At 45.9% G+C, this 16,743-nt stretch overlaps 1 protein-coding gene across 1 annotated transcript; it reads right to left on the reverse strand.

Annotated features, from left to right (window-relative positions):
* Window positions 1-4,744: 4,744 nt before the first annotated feature.
* LOC137161663 (cytochrome P450 2J2-like) lies at window positions 4,745-16,236 on the reverse strand (the record flags this gene model as incomplete). Its single annotated transcript, XM_067561044.1, has 6 exons — window positions 4,745-4,923; window positions 7,785-7,926; window positions 8,756-8,943; window positions 11,417-11,558; window positions 13,604-13,780; window positions 16,063-16,236. Coding segments are annotated over 6 exons (1,002 nt in total), but the record flags the coding sequence as incomplete, so codon positions are not given.
* Between the last annotated feature and the right edge of the window lie 507 nt (window positions 16,237-16,743).

Below are 16,743 nucleotides of genomic sequence, written 5' to 3' on the forward strand. Positions count from 1 at the left end.
TGAGCTGAAGAGGGATTCGAAGACGCCAAGTCCACAGGCCCTGCCAACAGCTGCCTGGTGTTGGTAAATTGTACAGCCAATTGCTTGCCCACACTTGGGCTCATTACAAAATATTCTCAAGCGACCAAATAACCAGCGTCAGCCAGGTTCATTAACATGGCACAGGGAAAAGGTTCTATACGATACCAGTCCCCGATGAACAATCCCATGCACAGATGGTACAATCCCCTTTCACAGAAGGTGTGCACCCCTAAGTTACATCCCTACAGCCACGGTTTTATCCCTGGCTTGATTACCACTAAATACATCACCTGAAACTGGCTTCAATTAATCCGTGTGTTTGCCTTGTTTGTTTCTGGTCCCAGTGTCGCCCTTTGTCTTTTGTGCTGCACACATGCAACCCAGAGCCGAAGCAGCATGGAGACGCCTTCTAGGTTTCCGTGTGTAACCCCTTTTCCGTTGCCATCAGGAAATAATCCTTGGGCCTGATATTGACAGTTCTCCTATCCACATAAGCCAAGGCTTACGTCAGCTAATGCAAGGGGTTATGGGGCGACGTTGCATAAGTGAACAGGGTTATACTAAAGGAACAGTTTAGGCTGTTACTGTTACAATATTTGTGCTTAATATTATTGGTGCATAATGCACACTTTATATAGATATATAGCATGTGTGTGTGTGGGTAATGGAGCGTATTCATCTGATCTATATTTATCTGCTAGCCAGAATACATTAGTCAGACTGGTTTTCGACAGTTTGAACTCAACTTTCTGGAAAGGAACAAGGTGCCGCTGGGCAACCTGAATTCTGTGTTACCTACGTTACTTGTCAGTACCTAGAGTAACAGACAGGCCATGTCCCAAGGAGGCTACAAGCTAAGTAGCCAAGCTGGACACAGCCCAGGGGCAAGGGATGCACCACACAAGCTGCATGAGAAGAGTGCTGGTCTGCAGACTTCATGTGTTAGTGGCACAGTTTGGGGGAGGGAGGGGAGAGGGTGGACTTTTTGGTTTTAAACTCTTTGGCTGGGATTTACGGAGGATGCAAGTAGCTACGGAGGATTAGCTAAATGGAAAGACAAAGGGGCAATAGAAGAGGGCCGGAGGAGGGGCGAAGAGGTAGTTCAGGGAGCAGAGAGCAGCTGGAAGCGGCCGTGAAAGAGAGGAGGTGGCGGGCGTTGGAGCAAACAGCTCATTAGCTCCGGGGGGAAGCAGGGTCGCCCACTCTCACAATCTGATCACAAGTCGCACGGTGTTCGGATGTTTTCCTGCAGGCCCAGCTCCCAGTCACAGGGTGACACGAGAACCTCAGCTTTCAGTTCAAATCGCAGGACGTTCTCGCCTTCGTGGCTGTGGACAAAAGCTTGGAGAGGCAAAGCACGTGCTCCTCCTCACCATGACTGCTACCAAAAGTCTCCAACTAGAAGTGCACTGGGCGCCCATCCTCTTATAGTGGAATGGATATGTGCATAATCACTTAAAGAAGCACCATTGCCACAAGCCTCCCGAGCTCCCCCTGACCCTATTGCTTAGACACGTTCCCCCTAGAGTCCATGAGAGGTCTGGTTTTCTAGTTTCACCCTGCAAGGTCAATGTGGAAATAATGCAACGAATGCAGGCTTAGCAAAGGAATTTCTTAACCATAAACACTTTTACTCTTAAACAGCACAAGAGTTACAGATCTGTGGAAAACAACAAGCAGCTCTGAACGCAGTATTCCTCTATGTGATGTCACTACCCCTGTCAGTCCTGGATTTGGTTCGAGTCCTTCTGACCACCTTGACCTGGCTACTTTGCTTCTGGTGGTGGAATTACCTTTTGCCTGGAAAAACAGCCCTCTCTGAAAGGGTCTCTCTCCCTTTTGTTACTTATGTGCTTCTGCTGGGGAAATTCTAGCCTCCTTCAACTTCTGGGTAAAGAGTCATTTAAAGTCAATGGCTCCTATCAGCATCAACCCATTGCTCCACTAGGGTAGAGACATTTAATGTTGATGGACCTTGATTGTTCTGTCACAACTTCCCAGGTATAGTGTCTTCACTAGGTGTCCTTGCTACAAAAAGGATGCCCTAACCCACAACAAAGGCTAGTGTTCATAAAAGAACATGGAATTCATAACTTGACACGGATCTATCCCTACATGCCAGGGCCCACCCAATCAGATCTTAAGCAATTCATCCCAGGTTTTCATCAGCCTTTGTTTCGCTTGTGACACAAGACTTGTGCCCATCGGTGTTAACCACAGGCTGTGCCAAAAAACCAGTTCTAGCTATGCCTCTGCTCCTTATGAGATGAACCATCTGATATCATACTAGCGCTGCCTTTAACATGAGTCGCTTCCATATCATAATCGTGGAGCACCAGACATCACTTTAGGAATCTGACATTAGACCTCATCCACATGGGAAACTTGATCCTCCCAGATCTGATTAAAAATACATACGTCATCTGTATACGTCAAGGCAAATTCCCCCATCCCATCTAGTAATAAAGTAAACATCCCAGTAACCTGCCATACCGTATTCATAAAACATTACCAAACCGTTCTAAATGCATCACACGGCTTCCTCCTATCGATCAAACTGGCCAGGCAAACTTGGAAAGTTTCCCACCCCCTTGCACACCCCCAGTGCTCCTGATCCTGCCACTACAATAAAAAGGTAAAGACAAACATGTTAGCTGCAAATAATTTGTAATGAATAATTCATGACCAGTTTTAACACTCCTGTCGACTAATATATGCTGGCTAGCGCACATATGCATTATGCTAATACTACCCCCCACAATATATATTTTAAGCATTTTTAAGTATACATATAACAGTTACATAGCCCAGATCGGCCTGTACCTTTGTTATATTCCTGTATATTTATGCGAAGTATCCCCTAATACCTTGCATTCGCTGAAGTAAGCCATGGCATGAGTAGACAGGAAAGCTGTCAGTGTCAGGACATACAGTTATTTCTTCTTGGCAACAGGATAGGAGTCACCCACACAAACCTAGGAGGTGCCCTCATGCCCCTTAGTAGCGGGAATGCATACGCTCAAGACAAAGATAAGGGGGTATCATACCGGGAAAGCCTGGGTTCAGAACAAAAGATAAAGGGGGGTACACGGTGATATCAGAAACAAACAAAGCGGAAAGCTGATTAATGAAATTCAGTTTCAGTGGTGTATACGACACCTTTCCTCTGGTAAACAAGTAGGGCGTGAAAGGATGGCTTTAAAGGTGTAGCTCTGGGGAGCACGCCTTCTGCACACACTGAACGTAACATTGCTGCTCTTCAGAGACTGGCATAGTCTAGAACAGTGGTTTCCAAATCTTTTAAGCTGAGCTGCCCCTTTGAGATACAATTTTTGGTTGTGCGCTCTCCCCCTCCCCATCCAGACAAAAATGACTGGGCACGGAGGCTGCCAGGAACGGAAATCGGCGCAGTCCTGGCAGTTGTTGACACTGACCCACAGGCTGGATGGCCTGCTGAGGTGAGTTGGGGATGAAGGTGGTGTTCCCACCCTGAGCCCCGCCCACGGGGCTGGCCTGAGCGGCCTGGCGTTGATGCTCACGCCCCCCCAAACGTTCTGGGGCACGCCCCACAGTTTGACAATCTCTGGTAGAGAACCTTTTTCTTGTACCATATTAACTAACCTCACTGACATTGGTTATTTCATTTCTTGAGTATATTTCATAATGAAATAGCGAACCAAAGTGTGGTCCAGCAATTGACTACACAATTTATCAACGCTCTTCTGTTTGTGAGTTGTCCAAGAACCGACAGTGATTTTCTTGGATTCGTTATGCATAATTATTTGCTTATTACTTTGTGAATACATTCCTGGTCAGTGGATCCTTCACAAGCAGTTTGTTGTGTACAATTGATATAAAAAAGCTCACTCTTTGACTGGACACACAGGTCACATGGTACGTCTCTGATCACTGATTCAATCAGAGTTCACTTTTAGGATCAGGTTTCCAATGCTAATACCTCTGACTATGAATGTGAAATTCACTCTCAGTGTCATCTAAAACTAATTGCTTTGCCAGTCAATATTGCCAGTCAACTTATTCACAGTGATATCTGTGAAAAGCAAACACAAAAAGGTGTAAAAACAGCTAATGCAAACTCATTAAAAATTCAAAGGACTATTCATGGAAAATTTCTTGCACTACTGATAAACAACAATCTGCCTTTCATTATAACAAGTGTACACAACGAACAGTGGAGAGAGGGAAATGCTGCGGTATTGCCAGTTTGGTGGTGTCTCTCAGTTTTGTGTGTACATTTCATAAGACACAAACAGTGCAGCAGATGAGATTTCACAGCATGTAGCAGAGATGAGATAAGAACTTGCTGAATAAAGCTAAACCTGATCTCAGACAGGTAGTATCTTCCTCCTTTCCCCTTCTCTCTTTCAGCTGCTGCCATGTCATCAGCTTCAGTGTGATACAGCTAACAAATTGCTGGCCAACCATAACTAACGCTTGACTGCAATGTCTTGTTTTGTATTTTCTTGCTTCGTGATCTAGTAAGGAGGAACTCGGAAGTCTGAGCAGAGCCCAATCCTAGAGTGGCAGCTGTTTGCAGATTCATTTCCCAAGAGCTGGCAGCTTGAGAAATGGACTCCACTGGGCTAAACTGACGGCAACATGAAAGCTGGAAGTAAGAAAAGGATAAGGGGTACAAGGTGGATATTCACAAAGACACACGCCTGCCTGATGGCTCCTCCCGTGTTTTGTGGGGTGCTGCAGCCTAGCGGGGAACAGCACAGATCTTGTAGGGATGAGGCTGCAATGTGATCCACGTAATAGCCTCGGTGTTGATTTCCTTCACTCCCTCTGGTAGCTTGAACGTGAACGCACGCATCAAGTTGGAGAAGAAGAGGAAGAGCTCAGTCCTTGCCAGCAGCTCCCCCAAACACATACGGTGCCCTGCAAGAGCAGAGAGACAGTAACTGAGGGGGGGAAATGTGAGGGTTTCTCCATTTGAAAAATGACTTACAATTGGATTGACGGTATTCTCATTTTTGTGTATTGGATCCGGTCAAAGCTGGCAAAATCCTACTCCTCACGGAGGGAAGAAAAATACCATCTGTTTAAAGTGAAGTCACTTAGTACTTCTGAAGTTATCAAGGTGTGAGGATAGGTCTGTGTACACGCAGCACAATATATTCTGTCCTCTGACGCTGAAACAGCTCTCGTGTAACCATGTAGGAACAGGCAAGAAGGTCACTTTCCACATTCCTGCTGCTGAATGATCAAGGAGCATTTTTATTGCCTTCTGATTTCTAAATACAATAGAATTATGCTAATTTGCACTAATGATTGGGAAAGCCAATGCACATCAATTACTTCTGCAAATTAGTAAGTGAACAAACAATTAAAAACCATTACAAAACATATCTTCCTTTATTTTGAAAATTCTCATTTTAGTAAAAACGTAAGAATGGCCAATCTGGGTCAGACTAATGGTCCATCGAGCCCAGTATCCTGTCTTCCAACAGTGGTCAGTGCCAGGTGCTTCAGAGGGAATGAACAGATCAGGGCAATTATCAAGTAATCCCCTGTCATCCAGTCCCAACTTCTGGAAGTCAGAGGTTTAGGGACACCCAGAACATGGGGTTGCTGACCATCTTGGCTAATAGCCACTGATGGACCTATACTCCACAAATTATCGAATTCTTTTTTAACCCAGTTATACTTTTGGCCTTCACAACATCTACTGGCAATGAGTTCCATGGGTTGACTCTGCTTTGTGAGACAAAGTACTTCCTTTTGTTTGTTTTAAACTTGCTGCCTATTAATTTCATTGGGTGACCCTGGTTTCTTCTGTTATATGAATGGGTAACTAACACTTCCCTAATCACTTTCTCCATACCATTCATGATTTTATAGATCACTATCATATTCCCCTTTGAATGCCTCTTTTCGAAACTAAATAGTCCCAGTCTTTTTACTCTTTCCTCCTAGGGAAACTGCTCCATACCCCTAATAATTTTTGCTGCTTCCAGACTCCTGGACTCAACACCCACCACCACAACGGATGCGGTGGGGGACACACCAATGGATGCGGCGAGGGACACACCACTTTGTATTGACTCATTTACAATATTTGTTAAAACATCCCCAATGTAACCCACATACTTAGTAATGTTTCCCCATTCCCTTATATCCCCTTGTATCTCTTAGCGCCCACACCATCACCCCCCATCCAGAATACCGCAGCTTATCCCTTGTTGTTCTCCCCTGACTCCCAATCACACCCTGTGCTCCCCGATAACCTGCATACTATCCCTGGATGTTTTATAACTTTGTCTCTTTAACTTTATGGGTTACTTTTTTATTTTGTAAACATTCACTGTAATAAAACTTTTATATCTTTTTGGAGATGGAGCGACCAGAACTGCACACAGTATTCAAAGTGTGGGAGTACCGTGGATTTATATAGTGTCATTATGATATTTTCTGTCTTACTATCTGTTGCTTTCCTAATGGTTCCTAACACTGTTAGCTTTTTTTGCCTGCCGCTGCGTATTGAGTGGATGTTTTCAGAGAACTATCCACAATGACTCCAAGATCTCTTTCTTGTGTAGTAACAAATAATTTAGAACCCATCATTTTGTATGTATTTACTATGCAGTGAGCGCCATTAAAATATCAATGTTTGCATTTTAAATGGTATTGTGAGCCACCCCAGGAGCTGTGCAAACAAGTCAGATATAGACTCCTTGTTTTATTGTATAAGTGAGACAGAGGTAGATATGCTTCCTTCACTGTTATGATAATGGTATAGTACTGGTTAGTATAGCATAAATGGACTCCATCTTGTTAGTTTCTTGAAGTAAGATCTTTCCTGAACCTTGTACTATTGAACCTAAAAATACCTTGATGAATTCTGTGTGTGTGTGTGTGTGTGCGCGCGCGCGCGCGCAGGGCATAAAAAGACACCAACCTAAACTGTTCTGACAACAGAAAGGGGATAAAGACACCAACTGCCGCATCCTAACCCTGAAGGCTGAAGAATACCTATCAACGACTCTACAGTGCAAATAAACGACCCCAAAGTGCAGAAGGATCCACCCTAGGAACAAACAAAGCACAGAAATAAGAGAACAATCATGCGTGCAATTAGCTGGTGATTAACAAGCACACTGACCCTGGAGGCAGCATGACACAGCCAGGCCACAGACTGACATGAGAGGCAGCAAGTATCAAAGATGGGGTAAAAACATGGAACTTTTGGGTCTCGTTCTGCAATTGTCATCTGGAGCATGGGATTCATGCGACCGACAGGGGCCCGGCTTCCTCCTCGTGCCCAGTCTAGCTGGCCACTAGGCTGGTTCGAGCAACACCTGAAAGGACTGGTGATTATATCACACCAGCCTGCAGAACTTCCTGGGTGTGAATGTGTGTGTGACTGCTTTTTGATATTCTCACATGTACAATAAACGCGGTGTATTGCCTTGTCTCCCTGAATAAGATCCTGCGAGTCTTTTCTTTTACAAGTGTAACAGTATCTCATATGCTATAAAGTGAAATTTAGTAGCAAATGCTGACAATGTAATGGTGACCAGCGTACAATATTCATTTTGCAAAAGCAATGAAGTTCTAATAATCCGAGAGCCCACCGCAGCATTCTGTCATTAAATCTTTGCTGGAAAGTGGAGTGACTTTGCCATTCTTAGTGTAAATGATAAAGTATGAAGGTTAGAAGGTTCCACTACTAATCCATTAATTCACCACTCACAATCTAACCCACTGAGAAGCTTTTACCTGGCTGTCAGTGCTCTTACCTGCTGAGAATGGTAAGAAAGCGTCTTTGTTCACAAAATTTCCATCCTTGTCCAGGAAGTGATTTGGGTTGAACTGTCGAGGTGTCTCCCATTGCTCAGGGTCAAGCAAGGCAGAGGTCAGATTTGGGATAATAATGGTGCCCTGCAGAGGAACATTTGACTCAGGTCTGTGTCTCTGCATCAGACATCTGGGCAAGGACAGTTTTCATTTTTCATTTGGTGTCACGTGTGGAAGGTCACCTAGAGAAAAACCTATGTCGACCTATGGGAGCGTGTTGGACGATACTTTTCTATTCGTCCTTCTGAATCAGATGACAGCAGTCATGTTGCTGGAAACACCAGCAACATGGAGCCCAGTGCAAAACTCTTAGACCCAAAAGTCTTCTATTGACTCCTCAATGGACACAAAAAGAGTAATGTTTAATATTTTTAAATAATTGCTTTACATTTACCAAGTGACATTTTTCTTATGTTAAAATGGCAAAGACATGTAGAGTTCAGTGGGCTGATACAGAATGTGAAAACAGGGGCGTTCAGTGAGAGATTTAAACATTATAAATGGAGAAGAAGAGACAGAGGGTCCAACCCACCTTTCTGACCAAGATATACACCATGTAGCTTGTAGCAGAGGGAATTTAAAGGTGCCTTTAAGGCATCTTTGAGCTTCCCCTACTCTTGGCTCCACCCATAGTGTAAATGTTGCCAAGGCCCATAAAGGGGTATACTGGCAGGTGAAAATAGCCAGATCACAGCAGGCTTCACTGATTCTGGGCTGTCTGAGGAACTCCCTAAAATCCAGGATATTTCCGAGGAACCTCATCTATCAGCTTTGTTATTTCGACATTGGAATAAAGTGAGGGTGCTGCACAGCAAAAGAGAATGGGGTCCCCTGTATATGTGGAAACACCAAATAGTTGGATTCCCAGCACATTGGGGAGGAGGGGCTATAAAGCTAGAGAATGGCTCTGTACCTTTTCAATGGGAAATCCTTGCAGCACCGTGCCTCTTATACATTCTCTAGGAACTCCCACTGCAACAACGCTGTTGTAGCGCTGGATCTCGTGAATCACGGCGTTGGTGTAGGGCAATTTCTTCCGATCCTCGTAGCAGATTAATTGGGAGGGACCCAGCACAGCGTCCAGCTCCTTTTGGACTTTCTCTGAAGAGATACAGTAAGGACACGTATTTTGGACTGTATGCAAGTGCACATTCTTTTCCCTGCTGGAATCTTATTTGAATTTCTCCTTTATTGCTGGTGAGTGGGTAAAGCCCTGACAGCCGGAAAAGAGTAGCAAATAACTGCTGCCACTCAGGACCTGGGAGAGATGATTGGCATGTTCCAGAGAGATCCAAACAACAGACGGCTGAAACTCAGATGTCAGGGCCAAATTCAGCCCTGATGCAGAGCTTTCCCTTTGTTTTCTCTGATAGTAAGACGGACAGGGGGCAGCAGCCTCGGTAAACACTCATGGTGTCTGCTTTGGATGCAGCCAGCAGCAAGCCGCTGCTCAGGGAAAGCTTGCTCTAGCTTCATTTCACAGATTAGACTCCTGTTTCTATGATGGCCAGTGCCTGTCCAATACAGGTTACTTCAGGTCTTCAGACAACAACAGAGTTTGATCCGAGGGGGGATCTGCAGTGAGTATGGCCTAGTAGTACAGTATGCCAGTGGTACAGTATACCTAGTAGTACAGTATGCCAGTGGTACAGTATACCTAGTAGTACAGTATGCCAGTGGTTCCCAACCTTTTCTCTGCCGTGGCACAGCTTGATACCTTTAATTTTTTAGAGGCACACCACCGCATAGTTTCCAAATGAACTCATGAATATTCATGAGCCAATCCAGAACTCTTCAAGTAGTTTTTCAAACCATTCCCTGGCACACCTGCTCAGGCCTGAGGGCGCCCCCGGTTGGAAACACTGCACAATACAGCAATCAAGGGTTATTGCAGAGTAAACAGGAGACCTCTAGTGATAGCAGAATGCAATGACACTCAGGTTCCAGCAAGTGAAAAGGCATCACTGGAAGAAGAAAGGAATAGCTGAATGTCTGCCAAAGGGTTTTGGACAATGCAACCTGTGATGTTCCTGTCTGTAAATGAAAGATGACAGGGCTTCATAGTGATGCCCCTTGGTTTGAGCCGTTAGCCAATATTCAGGGCCTAGCAGGGTGGTTTCCATTATGAGGAGAAATTGATTATACAAATATGGTATTTCTTCGGTGCGATCCTGTGTATTTGCCAAGAATGTTCACAAAGTCCTGTTTCCCTGAACACAGAAGGCTCAAACCGGAGGCAGTTTTCCTTGATCACAATTTCCAAAGTTGCCTTCCCAGCCAGCACTCTGAGCAAAAGACACTCTCTCATGGCATCCACTCAAGGCCAAGCTTTTAATACTGCTCTCTGGCTATCTCCTAGATTTTCTCACTGCTTTCTACTTCTGAAAAACACCTACTCCTGGCAAGCCAATCAATGCACCAGCCTCTGCATTTTCCATCAGTTCCCAGGAATCCCCTCTTATTCTCCCAGAGTTAATTCTTGTTCAGCCCTTCCATGTGACCAGTGCTTTGGGCAGCAACTTCTAGTTTCAGCTATCTGACTCCATAAATCTGCTTAATGTGCTTCTTTCATGTAGCCAGAAGGAAGGGCAGCTGGCACACCCATCAACCTCAGCACAGTCTGTGATTGTCTAGAGGTCAAAGCCACACTTGCTGGCAGTTACCAACGCCCTTTAGCATAACACAGTGTGTATGAAATGCAATTTGGTTTCCATCCTAAGACGGAAGGGACTGAGGGAATAGTTGAGACACACTATGGAAGCACCATCTTCATGTGCTGTAAGGGACAAAAGAGTTTAGTGGATGAAAAGTCCTGCCTTTGCACAATCACAAACACAATTTTACCTGCTAACAACTCTGAAAGCACCTCCCTAGCCAAAGCCACCTTCCTCACTGAGGACCAGGACTACAATAGCATGCACCAGTCTCCACTCCAGAGTTACCCTGTTCCTCACAGCAGCCCCAAACACTAGGACTTGGAGTCTAGAGGGATCCTTGAGAGTTCAAGATGGTGTTGAAAGGTGCCCTGGGAAGGAGGCAGCCGATATATATATAGCTCCCTTCCCTCACAACAGAGAGAGATGGTGAAAGTCTGACATTCTCTTCATAAGGACCATGCGAGAACCCTTGTACAGAGTCAGATGGCTGGAGAAGGAAACCCAAGGAGGGAAAAATTGTTTCGATGCTTGCAACCCAGGGAAAGACTGAGAAGAAAAAACCCCAAGTGTGTGAACTTTGTTTGCTTTGAGACTTTGTGATTTATTTGGAACTTCTGTGTTGATCTGACTGGAGCATCAGGATCCTGAGGAAAGTGAAACAGTTTGGCTTCAGACCCAGACACGAACTGTGTAAAACCCTATATAACTAAGAGGTCAGAAATAATAAAAAAAGGGCTGGTTCAAGGTTCAGACCAAGCATCTGTTTTATTTTCCAGGGACCCATCTTGGAGCTTCAGCCACCAACTGTCAATTTTAGACTTACAGTCATCTAATAAAATTGTGCAGAACGGGCTACTTTCTACATAAATGCGCCAACTTCTCTATGGCAAATCTACCTTCCCCAGTCCGCCACTCACCTTGGACGTCTGGGTGAGCCACCATATCAAGCACTGTCCAGCGCAGGGTGGTGGTTGTGGTTTCTGTGCCTGCCAAGAAAAGGTCAAAAATAGCCTGGACCATGTTGTCTTCATCAAATGTAGAGGTGGGGTCATCTTTGCTCTGCAGGTGACAATCAGAGGGATGAAATTAGCATGCGGAAGGGAGGACAATCTGGGTAACAATTAGAGTCGCTCCATCCTGTTTCGATGCCCTGCAATTTGCAGTGTCGATAACTTTACAAAACAAAACAACTACATTTTTAAAAGTTCCGGAGTGGTCGTCGTGTTAGTCTGTTGTCAGCAAAACAAAAAGAGTTCTGTGGCACCTTAAAGACTAACACATCTATTTGGGCATAAGCTTTCATGGGCAGAAACCCACTGCATCCTACTCCCATTGAAAGCCATGACAAAACACCCAGTACTTCAGTGCGAGGAGACTAGAACCTTAAAAATCACAAGAAACATTTCAGAGGCTTCTTTTCCATCTTATCCTGGAGAAGACTGTATTGATACCAGAGGACAGTAATGAAGTCCTATTGGTGCCCCAGCAAAAAGTGTCTTTGCCCCCGCCCCCCCCTCCTTTGACACCTCCCCACACGTACACTTTCACAATTACACAATAAAACAAGGTTCACAATATCGCAGCGGGGCTCTCATTTCACTTCAGTTCGTGTTTATATCTCCCTGACTGACTGGCGACGCCCCACCCTTTATATACCCGCGAGGGCTTGGCTGACAACATTCGAGGAGGTTTGAGTTCTCAAAGTCTGGAAGGTTCCACAAGGTTCTACAAAGACCCAGAACATTCCAGGAGGAGAGTGAAAAATGAATCCACATATGGAATACCCGAAACATTTTACTTCAACTTCCCTTTTGTCGCTAACAACAAAAACAGCACCCTGAGCCCAGTGCCCCCCAAGCCAGAAGGTCACATGGGTCGCCTGCCCCTAAATCCGGCCCTGGCCCCAAAAGCATATGTAGGCACCCTGTACTTCAGGGGCCTTTGAACTTGATTGGGAGTTTACAGTTGGGAAGAGCCTGGGAGACTACAACTCCCATGATGCCTTGGGGAAGAGGGGAGAGACTCTTCCCCTTCCAGAGAGACAGGGAATAGCATGTGGGGGACTCCATTTTGGTGCTAGGGTGGAGTGCAGCCGAGGCTGGAAGCTGCTGGCTACTGCCTGCTGCCAGAGTCCCAAAGCTGCTGCTGACTGCTGCCGGGGTCCCAAAGCTGCTGCTAAGAGCCTGCTGGAGCTGTTCGAGCAGGGAGCTTCGGAGGTTGGTGGCATTGCCCAAGCCAGGGCAGGGACTGAGCCTGGAGCTGCCTGAGGTGGGCCTGCAGTGGAGGTAGTGTGAGTGCTCCCCCGTTGTTTGGGGCAGGGCGTGGAAGGAAAGGGGCACTGCAGAGAGACTTTCACTGGGCCTGAGAAGAGGCAGCGGGAGAATCCTTTCAAGCAGGGCCAGGACTGCAGACCTTGGGTTGGGCCAGCTCCAAACCTCCAGCGTGACAACTGGGCTGAACTGGTGCACCGAACCCACAGAGCGCGGTCTGCTTCTGCAGATCTTCACGCGTGCCCACGCAAGCAAGGGGTCAGGGCTCTGAACTCCTGGGGAGTGCACACTCTGCAGGTGGGGTACACAGTGACAGTGCAGATGCAAGTTTAGACAAGTTTCATTTGTTTTCATACTAATTTTATTAATTGATGTATTCAGCTGCCCTGTGGAGTTAACATAATAGTGATGTTTAGTTTCAGTCTGTTATGCCATATTTCTTTAATTGGTTAAGTAAAGTTGTGTTAACTCTAATTGAAGTATATTGGATGTTTAGTTTGCATAAGTGCAATTGTTAAGTTAGACCTGTCTCAGATTATTATTATTATTATTATCAGACTAGATTTAGTCCTGGAAGCTCCCAAGGCCCGCTATTAAGCTTTGCAGGGGCCAGCCAGGTGGAGGCACTCAAGTTTAAATTTTTAAAAGTAAAGGGACTGCAGCAGGGGGTGGATAGAGGATTCCCACCTATCCTACATCACCGCTGGGATACTCAGGATCTCCTTGTTGTTAACAACCTTAGCGCCCTTGCACACAGGTGAGTGTTGCCGGCTCCCAAGTAACCCAGAAATAGAAGGGGTTTACACATAGTATTCACACACAGTAGACACTTACTTTGTCTATCTGTGCCAGGTAGAAATCAATGAAATCCTGTAGTTCGTCTGGTGGGCCATTCTCTCGGTGGTTTCTGATCTCATTCCTTGCAAAAGAACGCAGAAACTCGTGGCAATAGAATACCTTCTGGTGAGGGCCGGGGAGATGATTCATGAGCCAGGGAAAAATGTCATACAGCTGTGAGAGAGGAAAAGAGCATGCTTTCATTCGTTGCATTTAACGAATTCGTGGTGGGTCTATCAAAATGTTAAAGTATCCGGGTGAAATGTTGCCTGTGAGATCAGTAAGTTAATTACTCGGAGGGGAACATTTTCAGCATCACCTGGGGGGTTTCAGTCTCAGGACTCCAGCTGATATTACTCAGACAGATGGATAAAACTCCACTGTATAACATTTGGGAGATGTAACTCTAGAGTCTAGAAAGGAGAACTCTGAGTGTAAACAAAAACAGATTCAGGGAAAGAGGCTTTACTAGCTGTCTGCTTCCTCTGCTCTGACAGAAAAAGACCTACTGGGCTGGAGAGTCAAAAGACATTGGCATTTCTGCCACTATATCCATCGAGCTGCTACCTCATTGCTGCTGTCTGTGAGCATTTCTAGTTTTATCTTTCAGTCCTTTCTGCTTTTCAGCTTTCTGACTCTGATTAAATACTTGGATATTGGAATTTTTTTTCCTTGATATATTTGCTTGTATTTAATGTCATTTTATCAGTCTTGCCCAGATGTCTAACCTCCCCCGCCCCCCAGTATAATTGCCTTGCTTTTCTCAACATTCCCCCATCTACTATATGTATAATTTACAAAGGTAACGTGTATTTCAAATCTCTTTGTCTGCTCTGTAACAAAGAGTACCTGGAACAAGATGTAACACTGATCTTTGCAGTACCCCATTGGGTAGTGCATTGCTATTCATTTTTGCTTGCTGTCCTTCAGTTAGATTTCAGTCCATTTCGAGCAAGCTTCCATGAGGCACTGCACTGAATGTGTTACTGAAGTCCAGGGATCAAATTCTGCCCTCAAAACACAAATGCAACTCTTAGAGTCGCACAAGGGACAGCAAGATTCAAGGCCCCGGACAACTCTGCTCCTCCCCACGGACCCACTCCTGTCTATTATCATATTGTCTGCCACCTCTCCATGTTGTCTGCTAATGATTCCAGCCTCAACCTTTGTTTGTCTGCTTTTTCTAAAGCAGCCTTTGTGCTTTCTTTCATGCCACCCTTTACACACAGGATTCCCTCCCTGAGGTCGTCCATAAGGCTATCATGTTCCCCAGGCCCACTTCTAATCTGTTACCGCACTGTGGTGTGTAGATACACAAGTCAGTGAAAGGCGCTGGCATCAGGGATGCGGTGAGGGAAGGCTCTAGCTAGGGTAGCAATTCACATGACCGCAGACGGAGCACCCCAAAAGAGGAGGCAGCAGTGTAGACAGTGCATACATACCCCACGCTCTTCAGGTGTGTCTTTACTCTCCTCCCCTAAGCAACGTGTATGCACCCTACATGCTGCTGAAAGCAGTGTGCGTGCATTGCAGACATACCCTAAAAGAGCCTGGAAGCCACAGGCTGCTTCATCCCACTACTGGGAACATGCAAAGGCCGCCTCAAAGAGGAAGCTGGGTTTTGGTTTCTGCTTTCCTGATAAACAGGGAGAGCGCCCACCTCTGCCCATGAGCCAACAGCGTCTCACTGCCAGTCAGCCTCTCCGGACAGAACTGCTCTCAGATTTACACCAATTTGTCCCTGAACTACCATCCCGATGGCTGCCACGACCCCCAGCCAATTCCTATCTGACTGACCAGTGTCTGGGATGGAAGACAGGCTGGGAGGAGAGAGAAGGTTCCCAAGAAGGAGAAGACCCAAGGCCAACTGGTACGCGCTACATCCAAGAGTGCTGACTTGTCCTGCCAGTTAGTGGTCAGAAGCCCTTCCTCCAGCCTGCTAGAATGGCACTGAAGCCCTCACAGCCGACCCAGCCCCAAAGTCTTTACAACTTTCCTACCTGTTAAAGCTTCAGGCCTTGTCTCAACGTATGACAAATCAGTGAGACTGTATCCCAGGCGTGCAAGGTGTAACACCTGGGCGTGCCTCAGAGTTCCAGCCTGCACCACACGAGTGAGTGCTGAATAGACCCAGTACCAAGGTGTCTAGGAGGAGAAGCTGGGGCACTGGCTAACTGATAGAAAGTGAGCCAACTAAGATTCCATTTACTCAAAAACCCCAAAATCTTTATTTCACTATTTTGTACACCAGCCCACAGGAACTGTATAATTATGTGGGTTTTAGTGCCATCTTTCCTCTCCACGTTCATGTCTTGTTTCCTCCTTCTGAAGACATGCCTAATGTACCTGGTAAACTCCTCCAGACAGGGATCATGACTTCCTTCTTTGTTGGGTGAGAAACCCTCGCTAAGCTTTGGGTACAGATAAGCCAATGAGAAGAGGTTGTATGGACTCACCATCTCGCTGACGCTGCTCCCGAATTTGACTATGTAATCATTGTTTTCAATCACCTGGTGGAAATTTTTGTTCTCAATGGTAAAGCGATGTCCAAAAACCACGGCAGCGATCACATTTGAGACGGAATGGACAATGGGGAAAGAAGGATCCAGGGGCTGTCCTGCAAACATAGTGATTAGAATTCACATCTACACACTCCTCCTTCCTCCAGCTACTGGGAGATGAATCCTACCCGGTCACTGAAGCGGGAGTGTGAGAAGCAGCAGGGCTTTCTCATGTTTTGGATACTGTGGGACCGTGTGTGGGAGGGGGGGGAGGAGAAAGAGGGGCTGTCAAACACTCTCAGGTACTCATTGCCCAAAGCTGATTTTATATAAGCAGGCTCCTAACGCCATATTTCAACACCAAACTAATCGCAGCCTGATTTTCAAAGATGCTTAGGCAGCGTCCAGCTATATATGCCTCTAACCCCAGACCAGTTGGCAGTAATGATGCTTGATGGAAAAGGTTTGGCTAACTTTTGCTACAAAGGTGCTCAGATCGGAGGTCCTGCTGGATCGCCTGCTGCATTTGTATGCCCAAGTAGAAGCAATAGCCAGAACTGCTTTTTTCCCCCCCATCTATTGTAAGTGTAGTAAGGAGACTGTGGCTGTGACCCTGTCATAGTCTGTCCTCACTGC

This window comes from Emydura macquarii, unplaced genomic scaffold (assembly GCF_026122565.2).
Source record: "Emydura macquarii macquarii isolate MOO-44397 ecotype Brisbane River unplaced genomic scaffold, CSIRO-AGI_Emac_v2 contig_2365, whole genome shotgun sequence".
NCBI classification, from domain to species: Eukaryota; Metazoa; Chordata; order Testudines; family Chelidae; genus Emydura; species Emydura macquarii.